Consider the following 23,649-nt stretch of genomic DNA (forward strand, 5'->3'; position numbering starts at 1 on the left):
TTAAACAGGAGAGTTTCTCCATTTCTGGAAATGTTCCAAGGCCAGGTTGGACAGGGCTTGGAGCAACCTGGGATAGTGGAAGGTGTCCCTGCCCATGGCAGGGGGTGAGACTGGATGATCTTTAAGGCCCCTTCCCACCCAAACCATCCTGGGATTCTCTGTTTGTAGAAGAAAATGGGAGCTCTGTCAAAGGACAATTTTCAAAGAATGCCCAATCAAAACTATCTAATCAAAATCAAATCAAAGATGTCAACAAATAATTCAGTGGCGGCAAAATATTTTGGTGTGGGCCAATTGTAATATCAATGGGGCCATTATGCTGATTTTTAGACCAACTCATAATTTAAATCAGGAGAAGGCTTTAAAAAATCCTCAGCCAGGCTCAGACTTGTGGATATCTATGAAAAGAGTTTTTCCCAAAGACTTTCCAGCTTGTTTCAAAACAATAACTACAGCATGGAGTAAGAGGGGATGAAGAAGAAACAAAGGGAACCAGGAGATATTTTATGAGTCCCCAGATGATTCAGCACGTGAAATGCTTTGCCTTGGAGCACATCAGGAGTTTTCCCACCAGAGTCTGGATTTCACAGGCGTTGACAATGCATAGGATGAGGGTGAGACTTTATTTCCCTCTCTTCTTTGCTTCTCTGTCACTTCATGCCAAGGAAATGAGACACAGGTGCTGGTTTACTTGGCTGTGAGCACTGAAAGAACTCCATGGCAGGACAGGTTAGGGACAGGATCAGTCAGCACAGAAATGAAAATTCCGAGTGCGTTGTGGGCACATTTTGGGGCATCTCCAGAAAGAACCTAATGGGGGAATCCTGCCTGAGGCAGCTCCTGTAAGCCTGACCCAGCTGTAATCGGCCAAGGGGACAGATTTCCTCTGGAGTTTGAGACTGGGATGAGCTCAGCATCAGCTGAGGAGCATGAGGGAAGATGGGGAGCTGATTTTTCTGGCACAGACTTACTGCTCATCTCTGGATACAACGAGCAGGGCTGCATTTACAATCCCAAACATTGACTTTGTGGGGCACATTTTCAGTCTCTCCAAGCTTGGAGCACGGTCTGAGCTGCTGGGAAGGTTCACAGGAGATGTTCAGGGAGCTTTTTTGGGCCTTTTTGAGCTTTGAAGCTGAGCTGGTGAGCAGGAAACATCAAACCAAGCCATGGAGGAGGAGGTGCTGTGGATTTGTGTCTCTGGGTCCCACTACCTGTCCCTCAAAACTGGCTCACCCCTTGAGCCCTGGACCACGGGATCCCATTTCCATATGGGATAAACTGTGCATCCCTGCATCCTTTGTCTGCAGCTGTGAGTCTGTGCTCTGAGAACCCTGTGAATAAATCCAAAATGGATTTTTTTTTTCCCCCCTGTCTGGATTTCCTGCTGTTTTGACTGCACACTCACTGGAGACTGCCCCAAGTTATGTTTGCCATGAGTCTGCTCTTGGTGGGGGCTCCCCAAGTTATTAAAGTACAAATAATTAATCATAGGGATAATTCTACTCCTCTGTACTGTCATGCCTGATGAAACAGATTAAAAAGCCCTGGTGTTTAATTAGCAAACTGCAGCATTTTATAATACTTGATAATTTTTTTAGATCTACCCAGATATCTACTTGGAACACATCACAGAGAACATTTTCTTTTCTTGTTCTGTCATTTATTGCAGAGCAGGAAACAAAACCCATTTCTTTTTGTGTTTATTCACCTCTTGGAACTGTCAAAAAGAAGCATCACATTACAATTTTGACTTTTTCTGGCTAAAATCATTTCAGAAAATAGGCACTACAGGTGGTTCTAAATGCTGTGAAAGCTGAGTTGTGGCAGGAGAATCACTGATCTGATCAATTCATCCTTCCCAAAGACATCAAATTCCAGGGTTGGGACAGGCAAAGAACCCAACCACATCTCCAGAAGCCAGAGCTCTAGGAACAGCAGGAAATTAATTAAGAAAATCAACAAGTCCAAAGGCATTGTAAATGCAAAGCAGCTATGGGTGCAACCACCTCCCAGTTCACCCTTTTAACAGCATTTCGAGCCAAACTTTTGGAAATTTGGATCTTTTTCCACCTCTCCAGATGACAATGAAACCCCAGGAGCTGCACAGAGCAAGAAGCTGTGATGGGAGCAATCCCTGCCTCTACAAACACAAAACTTATGATTACAGAAAGCCTCCCCAGCAGATTCCCAAATCTTTATCCACGGATGCTGTGGGAATATCCACCCCTGGAGTTTCTGGTTGTTTTTCCAAGCTCCCTGCCACGAAGAGGAGGTGGTGGAGCAAGCCCAGGCTATTTCCTGAGGCCGATGGGGCAAGAAACCCCCGTCCCCCCCAGCCCACAGTATCCACCAGGATTCTTGCTGAGGTACTGCTGGTGATATTCCTCGGCATAATAAAACTCAGGAGCCTCCCGGATCTCGGTGGTGATGGAGCCAAAGCCTCCCTCTGTCAGCACCTGTCAGGAAAAACCAGGGAAAGCCATTAGTGGTTTGCTGTGAATGACATCAGGATTCCTCCCTGAAGGAGCCACAGTGCTGGGATCACATTCCCAGCTCATCCCTGGAAGCTTTTCATCCCTGCTGGCTCTCTGTGGTGTTTTGCTCCGGGCACAGACAGGGAGTGAAGCATCTCCTTTTTATGGCTTAATCTGCCACCAGGTCTCCCATCTCCCTACAGGATCCCAGAAAATTGGGATCTTTTGGTGATTGATTTAAAAGATTGTGTCTTTACCATCCCATTACACCCGGACAACTGCCCAAAGTTTGCCTTTTCAGTGCCTTCAGTGAACAAAGGAGAACCCATGGAATGAAATCATTGGGTAGTTTTGCCTCAAGGGATGAAGAATTCTCCCACAATGGGTTAAAAATACATGGCATGGGCATTGAACCCAATCCACCATAAAAATACAACCTTGATAATTTATCAGGCCACGCTTTTATTCTCTTTATTAACCCAGGCAGTGATGTGGAGCCATCAATGAAAGTGCAAAACAAAGGGAGAGCACACTCAGATCCATCCTGGGAAGCTGCAGTGTCCAGGAACCTCCCCTGGAAGGTGCCTCAGCTTCAAAATCCACCCCCAATGTCCTTTTCCAAGAAGAATTTCTGGGTGAAATTTCAACCCCAGGGATGTCCTTGGGAAATCAGAGCATTTGGGCTTTTTTTTTTTTTCTGCAGAGTCACTGCAAACTCACTGTTCAAAGAGAAAAGTTCCATCTTGGCCAGAAAGTTTCAAGTTTTAAGGCAAATTATGGCTCATTTTGGAAAGATTTGCCAATACGTGGACCAGGAGCAATAATCACTTGGCAGGAAGAGAAGATGGAATGTGGGTGGGGATTTTAAATTAGACTTTAATTGCTTTCTGATATCCCCCAACTAAATTTGAAACTCCTGAGAGGTTTCTGACAGAGAGAATTTCTTTTTAAGATGAATTGCTGTGACATTTTCCCCAATACATTGTTCTTTCCTAAGGAAACTGGTAAACACCAACGTTTTGGAGCCAATTCTCTTCTCAGTGGGGACATAAGTCGTGCTCTGAAGTCCGTGCTAAAATCTAATAAGCACTGTAATTAATGTCAGAGTCCTGTTGCAAAATGTAGTTATAAATACTGGATGTAGATAGAATTGATTGAAGGGTCAGCATCTAGGATTCCCAGAAAAGTATTTTACTTCATCATACTATTAAATATATAAAATATAAACAAATGGAAATCATCACATGGAATCACAAAATTGTGAATCTGCCATCAGTCATCAAGTCCATCCTCTTTCATCATGATAGAATGAGCCTCAAAAAACATTGGTTATGTAAGATATTTGGAGATGGAGATCCTCATTCCAACACTTTCCATCCTGTTAGAGAGTCCCTCCTAAGCCTAGCCCAGTTAAACCCAGTACTTTCATTTAAACCCAGTATTGTGGGTTTACTCACCCTAGAAGTGGAAAGGAAATCATTCCTTTCCTCCTCCATCTCCTACATGGCCAGGGAGAGGCAAGGATGGCATGCAATAGAAATACTGGACTTAAACAACAGGTGATTATTTGGGACAAAAAGTCTTCAAATTTCCCACACTGGAGTTTCTCAGATCCTGCCCCAGCACAGCCTGAGCTGCTGGGCTCTGGAGAGCATCACTCTGAGTTATTCCCACAATTTCACTGTCTAAAGGACACACTCTGCTGTGTTCAGTCCTCAGCCAGGAATGAAGTGATAAGATGGATACAAAATCCATGACTGGCCAGTCTGGAGATTTCTGAGTTCCCAACCCTGCAACTCTCAGCACAGCTCAGGAAGGTCTCGACTCATTAATTCCCTGTGTTCCCACACAAGGAATTGGGATCACAAGCCCCATTTCACAGGAACCTGGCCTTATTTCCCCATGGAAAATCACCATCCAGCTTTTCTCCATCTTTGGGACAGGCTTTGTCCCAAGGGAATCAGGTTATTCACCTGTCAGGCATGTGAATAAAGAAGATAAAACCTGTGAAGGTTTGTACCACAACACATCAAGAGCACCAAACACAAAGAGGTGTCAACACAGCTCCTTTTACAAAGCACTGATTCACTTTCTGACCTTCCCAGCAGAGGAAAAACACTTTGGAATGATCTTCACTGCTGAAAGATGGCACAAGCTCTGCCATCGTGGGCATCACTCATTTTACCTGCTGCTGCAAATGCAGCCAAAATTGGGCTCTCCCCCTTCCCTGAGTCGTGAGGATGCTGCTGGAGGGGGAGAGATTATTTCACTGCGCAAAACAGTGTTTTTTGCAGGTTTTTAATCTGGGACTTTTCCATCACTGGCCTCATTTTGTCAGTTAGGAAACCCATTCCATTCGATGAGGCACCACAAGAGGGCATAAACATCATTTATCCCTTCCCAGCCCATTAAAACCTGAATAAAGCAGAACCCAAGATGAGTCCCTATAATGCACTTTTGTCCTCTTGTCAGGAGCAGTGGGAACCCCAGGCTCTGACACTCTGCCAAATCCCACCTTGGATGTTTAGATTTTAAGGGGAAAAATATTTTCCTGGTACTGACAGTGTTGATGTGAAGATAAAAACATCACTTGGAGACATGGGGAGGTTCAGGATGTGCTGGCTCTGGCAGATGTAAATCAGCCCACTCTGGATTGATTTCCTGCCACTGAGGCTGATATAATTTGATGGTAATCCTGTTCTAGAAGAATTTTTAGTCCTCTCTGTCTCAAAATTCCTGAGCCATCCAACGGGACCTCCTCATTACCATGATGCAATTATCCCTCGGGATTTTTAACTCAGTGCAGAAAATTTTTAAAGAACCATTGGATCATTTCCCCCTCCAATATTCCACTGCAATTCAAAGAGAATTTATTCATTTAGAGGATTTCTGTGGTGTTTCTCATAGGAGACATCAAAGCACTGAAAGATCATCGACTCCAATTGTTAACCCAGCACTGCCAAGTCACTGCAACATCACAAGAGATCCTTTAACTGATGATAATCCAGCCAAAAATCCTGTCAGATTCCACCAAGGAGGGGCCAAACCAAACCAGAATCCAAATCTCACTCAGCTGCAGAGGGGGCAAAGCCATCGTGGGACACTGGAATCAATCACAGAATCATTCAGGTTGGGAAAGACCTCCAGGATCATGGAGGTGTCAAAGCCAGCAGTGGGAACCTCAGCATTACAAGATTTTCAGCCAACCTGTACTTTCTGCATGCAAAAAATGTGAAGTAAAATGATTTTCCTAATTCTTCACAGACTGTGAAAGTTTATTTCTTGCTGTTTGCTTTAAACTCGTGCCTGACCATTGATGGCCAGAGTTGTCATCACATCCTCAATTATAAAACACTGGATCTCAGAATCCCAAACCCAAATTCAGATTTGGGGTTGGAAGGGACCTTAAAGCTCATCCAGTTCCAACCCCAGCCATGGGCAGGGACTTCCATTATCCCAGGCTGATCCAAGCCCTGTCCAACTCAGCCTTGGACATTTCCAGGGATCCAGGAGCAGCCACAGCTTCTCTGGGCACCCTGTGCCAGGGCCTCTCCACCCTCCCAGGGAAGAATTTGTTCCTAACATCCAATCCAAATCTACTTTCTTTCAATTTGAAGACATTTCCCCTTGTCCTGCCACTCCAGGCCCTTGTAAATAGTCCCTCACTGCATTTCCTGTAGGCTCCTTCAGGCACTGGAAGGTCCAAAAGTCACCCCAAATCCTTCCCTTCCCCAAGCTGAACAATCCCAATCCTTTTAGCCTTTCCTCACAGCAGAGGTGCTCCATTCCCCTGATCATCTCCTAATACAATTCCTTCTCCCCTCTCTCCGTAGAAATCTGGATTTTTACACCTTAATCCTGCCCATTCACATCTTCATCCAGACCCAGAGCCTTTCTCTCCCAATCCATAACCCAGGGCAGCCTCCTCACCCTTCCCTGCAGCTCTCCCAGCTCTCCATCCCCTCTGCAGTCACCGGGGTGACTGGAATTCCACCGTGCTCGAGAGCCCCACGGATTTATTCAGCCCTGTACTTACATTTCCTCTTTCATTCCCCTTTCCCAGCAATTCTTTGCATTCCACTTGCCTTCCTGACCTCTGCTGAGCACGGAGCAGATGTTTCCAAAGCACCATCTGCAATGACGCCAGAACCTCTTTCCCGGGCTAATTTAAACCCTCTCATTGTGCCTGCACTTGACTTTTATTGACATGGAATTTCAGCAGCTATTTTCTGTGGTATTGTCAGATTCTTCTGCAACTTTTTTTGTGGCCGTGTCTACTTTGGTTCACCTGGAATAACTCCAAACCCTCAGCGGGTTTTGGTGCGTCACCGCCGCCTGTCACCCTTTTTTTTTTTTTCAGCCTTTTTGTGAGGATATTGAACTGCACAGCTTCCCAAGACAGGTTAATCTCCCTTCACTGCAGAAGCTGAACAGTTTTTTGTACCTTTTATTTCCTACTTGTAACCAGTTCTTCACTCAGAAGAGCAACTTTGCTCTTACTCCGCACGTGGCACCTCGCTACGCACCCGCTCTCTTCAAAAAAAAACTCTATTATGTGTGCAAGACATGAGTCTCCTCATGCTGAAGTCATTATAAATTTGACAAAAAGGCTTTAAAATTGGTTTTGCTAAATGAAACCATTTAATTTTCCGAGCAGAGGCATTAGTAAAGCAGGGGAGTATTAATTGGCTTCAAGCATTTTGTGGCTTTTAATAAAAATGGCATCATCCTGTGTTTGATTCAATAGACACTTTATAAACCAGCTTATACCAACATCCATCCACTTTGTCTCGTGTCCCAGTGAGTTGCAGGAAGCTGCTGCATTTCTAAAACCTCCTTGAAAAATCACTGATGTTGGAAACACCACAGAGCATCCTGACATGTGTGACAGCTTCTGTACCATCGCCCCTGATGTCAAACCCTAACAACAATCTCACCAAATAAAATCCTCTGGGCTCTCCCTTCATTGCAGTGTCCACTCAAAATTTCACACCAGCAGCAGCAATCCTGAATTTCAGCTCTTTTCCCAAAAGTTCTAAGAATTAAAGGAGCTGCACTATGGAGAAGACTTGAAGGAATTAGTTCCATAAACTCTCTAGGATGGGAGGCTGTGGGCATCCTAGACATTTGATTCCTGTGATATTTTTAACTGGAAAACAACTAAGCTGACTTTGCCAGGCTTGTGGATTAATTGCTAGCGGGTTTGGGAGCAAAAATTCAGCCCTACAGGCTCGTTTGATCCAGAGAAACAAACTTTGGTCCAGAGGAATGAGCAATTACCAATGTTTTTATTTTCTCCTTCATTTATTTTCTCCTTCCCTTCCCTCTCCTTTCTGGCAGTTCAGCCCACTCTGCTGTGTCATGGATGATATATGATCTGAAAGTGTTTCCTTTGTGCTGCCTTCAGTTGGCTGGAACAGCTCAGTTTGTCACGCTGGGTCCAGTCTCCTCTATGTCACTTACTGATGTTGGCTTTTCCAAATTAATTGGTGCCAGCAACCTCTACAAGCACTGGAACGGGCTGAAATCCTGATTATCTGGTAAAATCTGCATCCCCAGCCTGTAGGTGACCTGTTTTTGAAAATCATGTGTTTATGACAGGAAGAAGGACCCTGCCAAGGGAAATGTGGGAACAGGGGCTGCTGAGGGCTGAATTCCAGCCCCATGGACTAGGACCAGATATCCACATTCCCCTGTTCCCAGCTGCCTCTGCCCAGTGGATTCCATGGTATTGATGCATTTGATAGGAGGTGCTGGAATTGATTAGCAAATGCTTTTTCACGGGGCTGTGAGTGCTGCATAATTAGCTAATGCTCACACAGGGTTTGGAGAGCTGTGTAATTCCTGAGTATTATTAATATCCTTGCAGGGAAGCTGTCTGGTCTCAGAAGTCTCTTTGCAAAGTGCCTCTGGCAAATCGGGCAAGATCAAGACTGGGAATGATGGAATCATGGGGGTATGAATTCCTCATCTTTCACAGAAGGAGCACGTGGATCTAAGGGCAGAAATGGTGAAATCCACAGACTCGACACTGGGAGAGAAAAGCAGCTGCTGTGGGACTAAATCTGAAGAAAAATGTCATGGAATGCCCACACCATGGGCAGGGGCAACTTCCACTATCCCAGGTTGATCCAAGCCCCATCCAGCCTGGCCTTGGACAATTCCAGGGATCCAGGGGCAGCCACAGCTTCTCTGGGAATTCTATTCCAGCCCCTCCCCACCCTCACAGAGAACAATTCCTTCCCAATATCCCATCCATCCCTGCCCTCTGGCAGTGGGAAGCCATTCCCTGTGTCCTGTCCCTCCATCCCTTGTCCCCAGTCCCTCTCCAGCTCTCCTGGAGCCCCTTTAGGCTCTGCAAGGGGCTCTGAGCTCTCCCTGGATCCTTCTCTGCTCCAGGTGAGCACCCCCAGCTCTCCCAGCCTGGCTCCAGAGCAGAGGGGCTCCAGCCCTTGGAACATCCCCATGGCCTCCTCTGGACTCTCCAGGAGCTCCACATCCCTCTCATTTTGGGATCCCCAGAGTTGGACACACAGCTCCAGCTGGGGAACACCAGAGTGGAGTCAGCTCCCTTGACCTGTTGGTCACACAGCTTTAGATGCAGCCCAGGACACATCCTATAGGGATTTCCCATTCCCTGGACAAGGAGAAGTGCTGCTGCAGGAACCTGCAGGAATTTTTTTCTAGGAATGTATCCTTCCAGTGCAGCACAGAGAAAATGAAGGTAAGAAGGAAATAGAATAGAAAAAGATGATGGTATAAAATTTAAGCTGAAGAATCCTGATTTTCATCCATAAAATTGCAACAGTGACTTTGTCCAAGCTTTTCCCTGTTGACAAATCTCTCACACAACAGAACACGTCACCAGAATGGAGTAAACTGATCCTGGCTGGAGACATCTCCAGAGCCTCAGGGAAAGCTGGGTGTGTGTATAAAGTGTGTTCTCTGTCTTAGAAGATCTGCACTCTCTGAAATGTTTCCCTCTTAACCACTTAGCTTGGAGCAGGTTGTTTGGTCACCCCTCCCTGCCAGAGGGAAGGAATTGCTGGGCTTGGATCATCAGTGCTGCCAAGGTAAATCACAGTTGGATGATAGCCTGGTATTAACACAGCCCCAAGAGGTTGTGCTCAGAGGGTCTAGGGAGGACCAGGAGTGCAGTTAATCTGATATCTCCTCCTATTTTACCTCTGAGTGTAAAACCTGAGTGTTGCCCACAACAATGAACTCTGTCAGATGAAATATCACATTTATCCAGCCAGATTTTGTGGTACCTTCTCCCACAATGGGGAAAGAGGAGCTTTGAATTTGTCCTAAATCATCTTAAGTGCAACTGACAGCGAAATAAAATCTGCAATTCTATTTTTTTCCTGTTGGATGGTGATCCTGTGAACGTGCACAGGAAGGAAGTTGTATCCTGCTCTCCATCATATCCATCTAATTCTGGATTTTTCACTCCAGATACTGCCTGGTTTAACAGGATCAGCTTGACCCAGAGTCTTTACAAGCTTGACCTTCAGCGTGGAGCTTCCTGAACACCCATCCTGTTTTCTCCTGAGGGAAGGGAGATGAAAGTGGGGAATGGCAGGGGCGGACATTTAGGAGGTAGAGGGAGATAACATTAGCAAAGATAAAAGACATCTTGCTCCAGTAGCATCTGGGAGCTAATTAGGTGTTGAAGGAGCCATTGAGAGAGATGGAAATTCTGTTTGTCTGGCCAATTTTAACGCAGCCAAACAGCCTCTTACTGCACATCCTGCATGGATAATTGATGATGCCTAAGAAAACTCGTGCCCCATCCTGAATTCCAGCGATCTAAAGCTCAAATCTCCTCCCCTAATCACTCATCCATTACTCTGATATTCCTGAAACAACAATGGCCAGGGCCAAGCTGGGATTGGGGAAACAACCCACACAGAGCAACAAAGCTCAGAGCAGAACCTTCCACTGGAGACCACAAGTGGTTTGGCCCTGGATGAGTGTGAGAAGCTGACTCAGGTCCAAAAATTCTCTAAGATCAGGTAGCCCCAGCTGCAGAGAAAACCCTCCACATGTAAATAGTGTGTTGACAAGACTTTCCCACCTCCATTAGCTCAGTTAACTCTGGATCACATTTTGTTCCAAGTGCAGAGCAGCTTGTGGTGCTCCCTTGGGTGTGAGCCCTTGGCAATGAACGTAAGGATCTGCAATTATTTTTTATTCAGGGGAGCAGTAATGAAGAAGTAAAAACGTTCATTTGTAATATCAAACCCAGAGAGCTCAGGTCAGCTCTGCTGTTACATGGCCATCACTTCATTTTTCTCGCTGGATTTGCACCAAGTATTTCTTCCATGATATATGAGCATGACAGTTTGTCAGGAACACGTATGAGTTTTCCTGAAAAACAATTTATCTTTACCTAAACTCATCCTGAAAAATCCAGAAATTATTTCTGTTGTGATTGGAGGGGAAAACTTCCAGACAAGAGATCATGCACAATTATTTACTGCTAAAATCATTCCAGTATTTGCTCTACTGGAATACCTTCAATATCCTTGCACTGGAAATTGTTGGGAAACCTGTCATCCCTACTTATTTTGCTCTTATTTTCTTATTTTTGCTACTTATTTTGCCTTTAATAACACACTGGGATTTTCTTTTCAGCCTCCCATTGCTTTATAACCCTAAACCATTTCATCTCCCCAAAAAGCTGGGAGATTCTTTGTATTTTACTGACCACTCTCTGTAGAGGTGAAAAACTCACCCTGAACACCCACCATGAGCCTCACCTGCTAAACTCAATGCTGTCACCTTTATTTTCAGTGTATATTGGTGGTTTCTCACATAAGGAAATATCTCAGAAGGATCCAACATGGGTCTAATATTCCCAGAAATTTCCAGCAAAACTATTTACGTTACACATTGAATGTTCCAGCAAAACAGAATGATAAAATCACAGAATCTTTTTGGCTGGAAAAGCCCTCTAAGACCATAAAGTCCAACCATCCTGAGCACTGCCAAGGCCACCACTAATATATGGCCCATCAGATATTGCTTGTGCTTTAATGCAGCCTAAGGGGAAGGGATGATAAAGGATGGTCCTGGGAAAAGGAAAAGTCAGCACCACTTTTTTGTTTTGTTTTTGGGGTATTGTCCTTTTTTTTTCCCCCCATGGAGATGCTTTCTGCAAACATCTTAAATTCCTCCATGGCTGCCCTCTCCAAATATCATCAAACAGAGAGGAGATGGATCCAGCACGAGACTGATCCAAACACCACAACACTGCACATCAAATGAAACAGAAAATCGAGGCCCTTCCCCTGGGGGTATAAGAGAGAGGGCACATCCCAGTGCTGGATCTCAAGGATGAGTGCAGCTGCAGCTCTGTGAAATTTCCAACTGAAAATCCCACTCTGGTTTAAAACAGAACCCAAATTCTCCTGCCCCCCCCCCCACAATGTGTGTTGACATTTCCAGCCTAGGTCTTTCTGACCTTTCTGTCCAGATGATTTCAGTGGAATATTTGCTGGACTTTTAATCCGTGTAGTACATCAGAGAGAGGCTGAATACTTTAAAGCAATTTGGATCCTTCAGGAAGACAAATTGTTTCTGTTATCGAATATATGCATAATTACTACTAAAATTATATTTGAAATGGCTACCAGGCAATACAATTTTAGCCCATTCCAAGGACTGAAAAGTCAAGAGAAGATGAACAGAGCATGTTTTAATCAGAGGATAAGTAGTTTTCCAGCCACTATAAATAGAAAAGGCTGGAAGAACCCATCCAACAAGCAGGAGAAAGTGTGAGGAGGGTAAAATTCCACAGTGTTTTGGCTTTGGACTTCAGAAGGTAGTGAGTATGAGATAGTGTGAAATACAAAGAAGTCTTTGTTGTTTACATCTGAAGTTTAAAAGTGGCACAGTGTGAATAAACAAAGGATGTTCCATGAAACGCTGCAGCAGGGATGCGCTCGCTCCCTCGGAGCTCCGCGTAAACAGAGCCTTTAAAAAGGGAGGGAGGTAAACTTGAAAGCTTTGCCTTCCAGAAAATCTCATTTACCCGGATCCTCAGGCTTTTAAGTGGTAGAAAAAAAAAAAAACAAAAAAACACACACAAGCTTAATAAGACCAAGATCTGGATCATTTAGCATTTGCTTTCAGGTTGGTTAAGCTCCTTCCTAACGATAACGGTGCACGTGCTCCGCAAAACCTGAATTAGCTGCTCCTTATCTTTCCGGGGAAAATAAGTTTTCCTCTCAAGAACTGGGATAATATCAAGCAATTTCTTTTCTGGCAAACAATAAGGAATACTGCCTTGATAATTTCATGAGTTAACTGATTGTTTTCCAGGAGGGTGCATAGGATAATTGGTAAGGACAGAATTTAAAAATGCCCAGATTCTGTTTGATATTCATGATGGTATTTCCTGTTGAGCAGTTACATAGCATTGAACTTGATCCATAGAATCATGGAATCATGGAATGGTTTGGAGTTGGAAGGAACCTTTAAAGCCATCCAGTTCCACCCCATGCCATGGGCAGGGACACCTTCCACTATCCCAGGTTGCTCCAAACCCCATCTCCAACCTGGCCTTGGACACTTCCAGGGATCCAGGGGCAGCCACAGCTTCTCTGGGAATTCTATTCCAGCCCCTCCCCACCCTCACAACCAGGAATTCCTTCCCAATATCCCATCCATCCCTGCCCTCTGGCAGTGGGAAGCCATTCCCTGTGTCCTGTCCCTCCATGCCTTGTACAAAGTCTCTCTCCATCTTTCTTCCAGCTTCCCTTCAGGTACCTTGAAGCCACAATTAGGTCACCCCAAAGCTTCTCTTTCCCAGGCTGAACAGTCCCAATTCTCCCAGCCTTTCCTCACAGGAGAGATGTTCCATCCCTCTGATCAACTTGGTGGCTTCAGGTTAGTTATGGTATCTGTATATAGCTTTCAATGAAAAAGTCCCCCCTTATTTGACAAATCTGATAAAACTTGATTTGATTCAAAACATTTTCAGGTAGTCCTATGATCTGGATAGAGGGAAACTTCTGATGAAGTTAAAAATAAAATTGTAATGATTTCCCCCTTGTCCTGTCCCTCCATCCCTTGTCCCCAGTCCCTCTCCAGCTCTCCTGGAGCCCCTTTAGGCTCTGCAAGGGGCTCTGAGCTCTCCCTGGATCCTTCTTTTCTCTAGGTGAGCACCCCCAGCTCTCCCAGCCTGTCAATGATTTAATACAATCCCCTTTCTCATACAATTGTGAAAATTGGTGCAGCAGAACCATTTTACCAGGGGAGGAGGAAAAGATGCACTTGGGTGGAACACCAGCTGCAAACCCAGCACTGTTTCACAGCTGCCAAAAGTGCTGAGAGTTCAGCAACAAGGGTGAAAATAAAAATGCTTCCTAAGGAAACAGGGTAAATCCTACAGCTTCAGCTCCTTCCCACACCATCCCTACTCCTTCTGGACACAACTGGGAGTAACTGTGTGTACAGGGCACCCACAACAATCACAGAATCACAGAATGGTTTAGGTCAGAAAGGATCTTAAAGCACATCAAGTACCAACCCCAAAACTTTCTTTTGATTGTCCCTACCTTTTATGACCAGCAGATTTCTTTCTCAAGCTTCTTTATCAGCTCTAGTGATTTTTTTTATTAAATGGGTGCACCTTAGGCTTCCAGAAAAGTATCAGTAGAGCTGCTTTAGCTTTTCCACCTGCCCCAAGCTCTGCCTGCTCCCTCCTGGAAGAGTTTAGGTACAAACAATTCTGATCTATATGATTAGTGACCCTCAGCACAAACACACCCCACAGGGGCTGAGATTTGAATGAGACTTACAGTCAACAAGTTAATTTGTCAGGAGGCTTAGAAAATACAAGACCCTTTTGGACTTCAGGGTCAAATTCCATTCCATTCCACCACTGGAATGGATTTATGTGTCTGGAAAGGAGATTTGAATTTGGCCATTAGTAAAACAAAATACCGAGCTGATTGAGGCTGGAGAGGAAGCAAAGAAAATGCAGGGAATGCACTTTACATTTCAGAGAGAACCTGGCATTTGCAGCACATCATCTTCCTGCCAGCTACAGAACAGCAGTGACTTGGCAGAGGCTCCATGGCCAGATGTCACCCTCATCTGGTTCTCTTGGCTCAGGCTGCTCCTTTGAAATGAGCAGCAAAGCAGGGCGAGGATGGCTCTGCCTGGTGCTCCCTGCACAAGGAATAGAAGGAGGAAAAGTTCCCCAGTTCCCCAAACCTGGCATTGCTTCTCACCATTTTGACAAATTCACAGCCCTCAGCAGGCAGAATCTGGGAGGTGGAAGCAGAGTCAAGAACCAAAGGGATTTGTTTGACAGCTGCCTCTCTTTGGGGGATGGATACAGCACAAATCCTCTGCGGGTGCTTTCCCTGCAGCTCCAAACACTTCAGCACTCAGAGCCCTGGTGCATTTCCCAGGATAAAACCCTGCATTTGGATTTCTTTGTTTGAAGGCACTGCTGTGTCTCTATTCCACTGCACCTTTTCAACTGGTTGTTTTATTTAAAGAGGGAGATCCTTGAAATGAGATGATCTTTAAGATCCCTTCCAACACATCCTATGATTCTCTGATTTCTGCATTTCTATTATATTGCCACAACCAAGAGCAAGGAGAAAAACATCAGGGTACTCCCCACCTAAAAGCTGCCTGTTTTGGAGTTAATTGCTGTTTAGGCAAATAAGAATTTATGATAAAAATGAAAGGACACAGCCTAACACCACATGTTCCTCCTAAAACACCTTCAGATAGAGCAGGAAATCTGAACTAATGGCCAAATATTCGTGGGTTTTTGACGTGGCAGAAAAGTCCCCAGATGCCTTTAGACCCAGAGAACAAAAGAGAAAGGCAGAGACCATCCTGGCTAAACCCCCCACGTGAGTGACCTTCTCTCAGAAGGAGAATTCCTTTTGAAACCCAACACCTGATAACACGTGCGTGTTTGTATACACATCAATATGTGTGATAAGAAGGCTGCTCCGTGGCAGAACCTGCCAACAAACCCATTTTTTGTCACCATCTGCTAGTAAGAGAGCGAGCACCTGTTAGGAGCAGCTGCCTGAATGCAGAATGTAGGTAAGAGAGAAAAATCAGTTTCATTTTGGACTTGGCCTGCTGCAGGTAGCACATGGCTCCCACCACCGAGGATGCCAAGTGGTCCTTTTTAAGTTTGTCCTAATTAAGAGCGTTATGAAACCTCCAAATTGTTCATTTATAGGCTGTTGAAGCAAGTAAAAGAAGTGATGGGGGTCCCCCAAAACACCTCCCCACTCCCACTGGGGTCTCTGCCCTGTCCCCTGCCTTTTCCTTTCTCTGAAGCCAAGGGAGCATTTGGAGGAGCCACACGTGGCTCGGTGCCTCTCCTGGCACGACACCTGCCCCAGGACCTGCTGCTCTGAGGAATCCCAGCATTAGCAGCACCCCTGGACTCCTTCCTTCAGAGAACAACTGCTTCCCTTTGGCTGCCTCCTTGTGTCCATCTCAGTGGGGGTCCTGGGAGGGATTTGGGAAGGATTTTGGGGAGGAATGAGGGCGCTCGGTCCTGTGATCAAGGCACCAGCAGCTGCCAGCCCTGCCATGCTGTCCTTTCTCCAGGGGTGCCACCACCCAGAGAACTTGGAGTGGGCCAAAAAAACCCCAAAAAAATACATGAAAATATTTCCCACCCTCGTCCAAGTGACAGATCCAAGTTCACAACTCAGCGTGGCCTCTCCCACCGTGCCTGACACCAGGGAGGGTCTCAAATCTGCTGCCCTAAATCCCCACTTATGGCATTTGTGCATCCATGGAAGGAATGAGGTCATTCAGTTTGTTCTTTCCCAACCTCCCAGGCGTGGATTGTTCCTGATTTTCTTCAGCAAGCAATGCTTTGTGTGCCATGGCTGACTTGTCCTGTGTGACACAGCCACTCACCCAGTGACAGCACCAGCACCTGCCCATCCCAGGGTGTGAAAGGGCTTTAGGTCCTAAAATTCAGCCATCCTGCAGGGAATCTTCCTCTTCCCCTTCACCACACAGCCCTAAGAATCATCTGGGGAGGAACAATAGGACTATGAGGAGCTCCTTTCTCCATTACCAGCAATAGGAGGTCAATGGATGGGCTTGCCTTGCAGAGGGAATATTTGAAATGGGCACCAATATCTGGGAGCCCTTTCAGCTCCAAACATCTTCCCATTTTTCTCATTTCCCTGCTTCCTCACTTTGTCCTCCATTTCTTGTCTTCCCAGCTACTCCTGTCCATCTCCTGATCTACCCTGTGTCACAACCCCCTGTTATGAGGAGGATAAATATTTTTTATAAATCTTCTGTCTGACCCATTTGACCCCAGAAATTTGTATTTTCTAAAATGGCAGCAGAGAATCGGTGGGACTGTCACAGCCTGTGAAAATCCAGAGTCCCATGAACACAGGCAGTGCCTGAGGCTCTAAGCTCTGTGATGTGCTTTACAGTTCAGCTGGGTCCAATGCTGATCCCCAAAAAACCCAACCCTGATTTCCAGGGTTGTTGTGAAAACAAACAGTTCAGCTGCATCAAATGCTGATTAAAAAAAAAAAAAAAAAAAAGACAAAAAACCAAAGACCCAACCCTGATTTCTGGATGGGAAAACACCCATCCAGCTTGAGAGCAACTTCACGAGGCTGAAGGAGAAATCCCATTCCTCCTCCTTGTAAAGGAATAAATCTGCTCTTGCTGCAGTGAAACCCAGATAAAATCACACAAAGCCATCCCACAGAGTCCCTTCTCCCTGCAAAGCTGTGTGGTTCAGCACAGATCTGCTGGTCAAGCAGGAATTCTTTTTCCTAATGCAGATTTCTCTCTGTGAGCACATCTGTAAGAGTATGGATCCCTCCCTCCTGGGACAGCCTAATGGGCTCTGCATCCACTCTGCCTCATTTCTTTGGGAAGTGTTGGCTCTGCAGTGGGAGGCCTGAAGAGGGGCTTGCACTGGGGGATGATTTTTCATCCTGAATTTAAATGTACAAACAGAGTCTGTGGGTCGCTATTGCTGAGAGAAACCACAACAGAGAGCTCAAGAGCCACAGACTGGGGAGTCAGTGACACAGAATCATCCAAGGACAGGATGAGCTGGCTAATTAATGTCATCCTCTGCCCTCAAAATTGGTCATCCATTTCCTTCAGAGCTTCTGCTCCCCACCAGCCAAAGGGCAGCGGTGCAGGAGCACAGAGAGGGCAGCTCTGGATGTCCCAGCTCCTCTCAGCCTGTTTGCTGGTGAGGAATCTCCTCCTGGCTCATTCCTGTGATCCTCTGGTGGATTTGGGATGTCTGAGGAAGGCAGGAGTATTGAACAGCTCAGTGCTGGCTTTGCATGCAGAAGAGAAGGGGAGGAAGCTGGAGCTGAGCTTAGTTATGGATCATGAGAGCAGAAATTAGAGGTGACCATGCCCAGGTGGGAGGGGATCCCACCAGGAAATCTTCCCCTCAGAAGAAACATGGGATAAATCCACCCTTCAGAGCAGCCCAGGTGCCAGTGAAGCTCTGCTGCAAAGCAACCCCCCTTGGGGCACTCTGAAATATTAAAATAATAAAATTCTCCATATTTTTACCACCAGCACATGCTCAGATGAAGAACCTCAAATTGGGAAGAGTTCAGTCTTAAAAACAATCTGGTGAAAAATCAAAGCTCTCCTGCCTTTTCAAAAAAAAAAAAATAAAAAATAAAAAAAATTCCAGCAACTGAAAGGGAAAAAAAGGAGGGAAAAAAAAAAAAAAAGGAAAGAAAAAGGCTTGTTCATGCTGTTACAGTTTAGGAACTGCTGGCATCCCTGTCTCTGAGAGGAAGGGATGGGGAGCTGACTGCTCAGCAGCTGAGAACGTGTGTTCTGGAAGCAGCTCCCAGAGCAGATGGTGCAATGATTACTGCCAGTAAATGTTAGAGCCCTCTTTTCCTTTCTCTTTCTGTTGGTTTTTTTTTTTTTCCCTTAATTTTCTTTTTTTTAAATTTTTTTTTAACTAGAATTCTGAACAACAGGGGAAAAAATAATTACAAAGAACACACGAAAGCAGCTTGATTTCCTTTCCTTTCCCCCCCCCTCCCCGAGCGTGTCTTGCTCCTTCTCTAATACCTGATGCTGCAGAAGGGGATGGTCCCTGGGATTGCTGGGATGATGGAATCCACCAGCAAGCACTTTGTTCTGGGGAGTTTGACACGGCTCCTGTGCTCCAGGCTGTGTTCCCTGGCAGATGAGGAGCTGCAGGATCATGTGCTGTGTATGGGATACTGAAAACAGGGGAAAGGAGAAAGGAAATGCAGCTGAGTATAATGGAAGGGGTTGGAATTGGTGGTCTTTGAGGTCTTTTCCAAACCAAACCATTCTGGGATACAATGATTCCATGATTTAAACAGACATCCTGCTGGCTTGTGGTCTGATAAACCGTCCTTGGGCCAAGAAATGGGAATTATTTTTCACTTTCATCACCAAGCTCTGGCTCCCCTGGCCCCATCTCCCCCTCCAATATCTCTGAGTAGCCCTAAAACATTTCTCCCCCATTTCCTTTCTTGTTCCACTCTTTTTGTCCCAACATTCTATTTTTTCCCCCCTTAAATTTTTTTTCTTTTTTTTTTTTTTTTTTGCCTTCTAGCAGGGTAGCTTGTCCCTCATCACTTTAAAATCATTTTAAACCCCCAGGAGAATGTAGCTCCCAAAATTTAAAGAGCAAACATCAGCCAGGGTGGGAAGGAGCATCCCTGTCTTCATGGAAAACACACCGTGGTGCTGGAGCAGGCACAGCCAGAGCAGCACAACAAATCCCCTGCAGCATCTCTTGAGGGCTTCAGCTTTTAAATGCTGTGACATCTCTCCTAAAAGTGTCTTTTTTTTTTTTTTTTTAGTTTTTTTCAAATGTCTGTAAATTAAGAAAAGGCAGGGAAATTTCCACGGGGAGATTAAAAAAAAAAAAAAAAAAAAAAAAGCAGGATATGCGCAAAAAAACGCCTCCTTCCTGAAATTCAGATCCCTGCTCTGCAGCAGGGAGGTACCAAAGCTCCTCGTAGACAGGCTGGGAGAAATATTTTAGTATTGAAAACAACATGTTTTTCTCCAGCTTCCTGTTCCCAACAATTTTGGCTGGAACTTTAAAAATATCAGTCTGAGGAGGCAGAAAACTGGCAGGGAAAATGTCACCACCCCCCCACCCCCCCCCCCAAATTAATGTTTGCTGAAGTATCAATCAAGTGAGGGAAAAGACTTCTGAGAGGAACTGTCAGACATCCCTAAAATGGGGAGCATCCAGCTGAGGTGCCAGAATTCCTCACTGTGATTCCAGGTCAAAGCAAATCACATTTTCAATTAGAAAACTGAGGTTTCTTTGTGACCATATAGGAAAATGAACGGTCAACATCTGCTAAATTATCAAATTCTTCTTATTATTAGCCATGAAATTCCTCTTTGAAGGTCAGGCATGGCTTTTCAAGGTGAAGCCTAACCGTAGTTAAAGAATAAGATTTTTTAATTTCAGTTATAATAATTTTGAGGCTTTGTTGGGATGTTTTCAATTACAATCGCAGCTCTCATCCTTTGACAGCTTCCAGGAAAGAAAAGAGGAGAGTAAATGAAATGTTGCATCTTCATTCAAAGCCTGCAGCACTCACCAAACAAAACTGAAATGAAGGGGACCAAGAAAGTCAGCACTGGACCATCCATGAATACTCCTCTCCTTGAGATGCAGCACTTGTATCAAGGACACAAACCATCAATAATGACAGCAGCACTGTTTGTTCTGCAATTTGTGAGTATTCAGAGCCCACTCCTCAAATCCTTGCTTAAATTGTGGCAGCACAAATGGAGTTGGGCAGAGCCTGGTGCTCGAGTCCTACACTATTTTCTGGGTTCAAAGGCTGAGCGTTTTAGCTGGATAATAATGGGTGGTATTATCAGGTATTGTGATGAAAAGAAATCTTCCTTGAAATGAAAATACTCTCTTTCCACGGAGCATGAACCCAGCTTTTTTTCTCTTCTGTCCTGGATCAGTGGTATTTGCAGAAAAACTCTTGTGGCACTTGTGGGATAGCACTTCATGCTGAGTTACCAAGGAACAGGTCAGGCTTGGGGGTGTTTTCTTTTAATTTGTTGTTCCAGCTAACCAGGTTTAAGATTGGCAGTGCAAACTCATAGATGCTGCATATCTGACACATCTGAGCATTTCTTGGCTGATTGATAAATAAAAATCAGTAACGATGAGGAAATGTGCAAGGGATTTGATTTATTTTTAATATTTTTGTTGTCCTCTCCAGGCTGGATGGGGCTTTGAGCAACCTGGTCCAGCAGAGCCATGGCAGGGGTTGGAACTGATGATCCTTAAAGTCCCTTCCAACCCAAAACATTCTGTGATTCTCTTTCAAAGTGCATTTGCTGAAACTCCATTTTTCCTGCCCATTAAAAGCATTGGCCTCCAGCTACTGAAGGGTTTTATTCTCTTCTTTGAGCCTGGCTTGATGAAAGGCAACCTCCCCCAGCCCTTTCTTTATAGGTCATCTTGTAGTCATCAAGAACAAGGCCAAACTGAACTCCAAGACCCCTTTACAACCCCTGAGGTCTGATATTGTCTTCATGATTTTCCTGACTGCCTTCCTGACTGCCTGATGCCCATTTCATGGGATTACAAAGAGAGGCTTAGAGATCTCACTAAAAATATCACCAAAAAAAAAAAAAATTGTCTTTGGGGAAAAATTGATTTGTGATCCTGTAAAGTCGACTCAAGATTTATGAGGCTGCAGAATGAGAGGCTGGGACATGTTCCTTCCCTCTGTGTGCCTGCTTCTAAAGCAGATTTTGCAACATCTGTACTTGCAGCACAGGTGAGTTGTGTGATATGAGGGCACTGCTTGGCCATTCCCTGACCTGCTGAGGTGTCCCAGGAGATGCAGCCATGAAGACCATGCACCTTTTTGCTGGGAAAAGTGATAAGGAACTGGCACGGGCTGCCCAGAGAAGCTGTGGCTGCCCCTGGAAGTGTCCAAGGCCAGGCTGGAGCCACCTGGAATAATGGAAGGTGTCCCTGCCCATGGTGGGAGAATGGGAACAAGATGATCTTACAGGTCCCTTCCAACCCAAGCCATTCCATGATTCTCATGCCAGCCTTCCACTTGCCTTCCCTCTGGTTTTTTTAAACTTTCAGCAAAGCTTTGCTCCTCACCTTTACCCAGCGAGTGCCTCTGAAGTGCTTTGGGAACCTGAGGCAAAAAGTGCAAAACAAAACTTCAACAAATCTCACGCCGGCCTGTTGTTCCCAGGCCTGTTAATGAGGATAATTGATAGAATTCCACTAACATAAATGCATTCCAACCATCCCTGTCCCCCCCCCACACCCCAAACAAGGAATCAATTGAGGGAAAATGGCCCATGACAGGAAAGAAGGAGAGATGGATTAAATATTTAAAGCGTTACTGTAAACGAAGACGCCGAAGCCAGGTCAGTAATGAGCTTCCCCCAAAGCCACTGGGAGCTCACATTAATGCTGCACTTGACTCCTGCAGGTCTCTCCCACATGCCAGCAAAACTCTCTCAAGTTGCCAGGCAGACACATGGAACAGTGCTGTGCTGGGCTCTGTGTGTCTGTGCAGGATGGGGAGAGAGATTTAACCCCTTCTGCACATCCAGAGCCATAAAATAAGGCAAGAATCAGGAATTGCCCTCATTTGGATCTGGGGTTGGCTTCTAGCAGGGAAATAATCAAGTTCCCATGAAAGACTGTGATTCTCCTGAAGAAGTTGAACCAAACATAGAATAAATGGATTCTGTAGGTTGAGGCTCTGAAGTGTTTGCAGAGGACAGATGCTGGAAATAGAATCATGGAGTGGTTCTGCTGGGAAGGGACTTCAGGATCATTCAGTTCCAAATCCCCCATCATGGTAATTAACACTCATTTCAGATTTTTCCAAAAGAATTCATTCTATTACATGTGTAAACTGTGTCCTGCACTTGGTATTGTCCAATCATTCTCCTGGAGCCCCTTTAGGCTCTGGAAGAGGCTCTAAGGTCTCCCTGGAGCCTTTTCTGCTCCAGGCTGGACACCCCCAGCTCTCTCAGTCATCCTACTGTCCTACAGCAGGAGCAGCTCCATTTCCAGCTCTTCCAATGGATATTTTCCCAATCTATTCCCATGTCTCCCAGCCTTGCTGTTTTCCACTCCAAATACAAAAGTTACATTCTCTTGCCTAAACCAGAGCCCTGTGAGCTTCATTCAATGCAACTTTCTCTTTTGACACAGAACAAATATCAAAACTCTTGATAAATTCTCTGACTTCAAACTTCCAGCAAATTTCCTGATGACTTTCCAGCAGTTCCATTTAGACCCAGTTGCCTTTTCTTGCTTACAAGGATTTTCTGGGTGCTTGTGAAGCTTTGATTATTTGTGCCAGCATATTTCTAGGAATTAGTGGTTGATGTCTACACTGCCAAGTCCTCCTTTCCCATTAAGACAGGAGCAAAATATTCCTTATTCCAGGCCCCCACCACCTCACCCATCTCCTGCAGGTTCCAGCCACTTGGAAGTGCCAACAGCTCCAAGATCAGTATGAGGAGGATTGGAAAATCATGGAAAAACAACCAACTGATCATCAAGAGTTGAGCACTCAGAAATGGATGAAAAAGGAAGATTTAAATCCAGGCATGAAAAGCAAAATCTTCAACTATTGGAAAAAGAAAAAAAAGGGCTAAAAAGGGCCCTGAAAGGATTGCACTGCCCAGGACAGTGGAGGAGTCCCCATCCCTGGAGGGATTTAAAGCCATGTGGATGTGGCACTTGGGGACACGGATCAGTGGTGGCCTTGGCAGCACTGGGGAATGGTTGGACTCAAAGATCTTGGAGAGCTTTTCCAACCTTAGTGATGGGCACAGGCAGAAGAACTTCATCATCAGAACTGAAAGGGTTTAGAGCAGTCCATGTTTTTACCCCACTAACTCCCTTTCCCACCTTTCCCAGCACAGATCAAAGATGGGGGCCAGGGATCATTCCCAAGGGCACTTTGCACATGGCCACCCTGCTTCCAAAAGTATTAAAAGTAAAAAAGTTAAAATTAAAATTATGTGTAGTAATTAATACCATGGGTGAAATCAGGCTCTGCCCTTCAAGCTTCACCCATGATGCACCTCTTAATGAGACAAGTGGAAAAAGGGACAGAATCATCCAAGAAATCTCTTGGAT

General features: G+C 45.2%; 1 protein-coding gene across 2 annotated transcripts in view; it reads right to left on the reverse strand.

Moving 5' to 3' along the window:
- Positions 1-1,641: 1,641 nt before the first annotated feature.
- Positions 1,642-23,649, reverse strand: part of MSRA (methionine sulfoxide reductase A) — a 230,480-nt gene continuing 208,472 nt past the window's right edge. For both annotated transcript variants that reach the window (XM_088162566.1, XM_088162567.1), the window contains exon 6: positions 1,642-2,459. In XM_088162566.1, coding sequence (XP_088018692.1) covers positions 2,295-2,459 — 165 coding nt within the window. In that variant the 3' untranslated portion in view covers positions 1,642-2,294. The remainder of the gene's footprint in view (positions 2,460-23,649) is intronic.

This window comes from Sturnus vulgaris, chromosome 3, assembly GCF_052056855.1.
Source record: "Sturnus vulgaris isolate bStuVul1 chromosome 3, bStuVul1.hap1, whole genome shotgun sequence".
NCBI lineage: Eukaryota > Metazoa > Chordata > Aves > Passeriformes > Sturnidae > Sturnus > Sturnus vulgaris.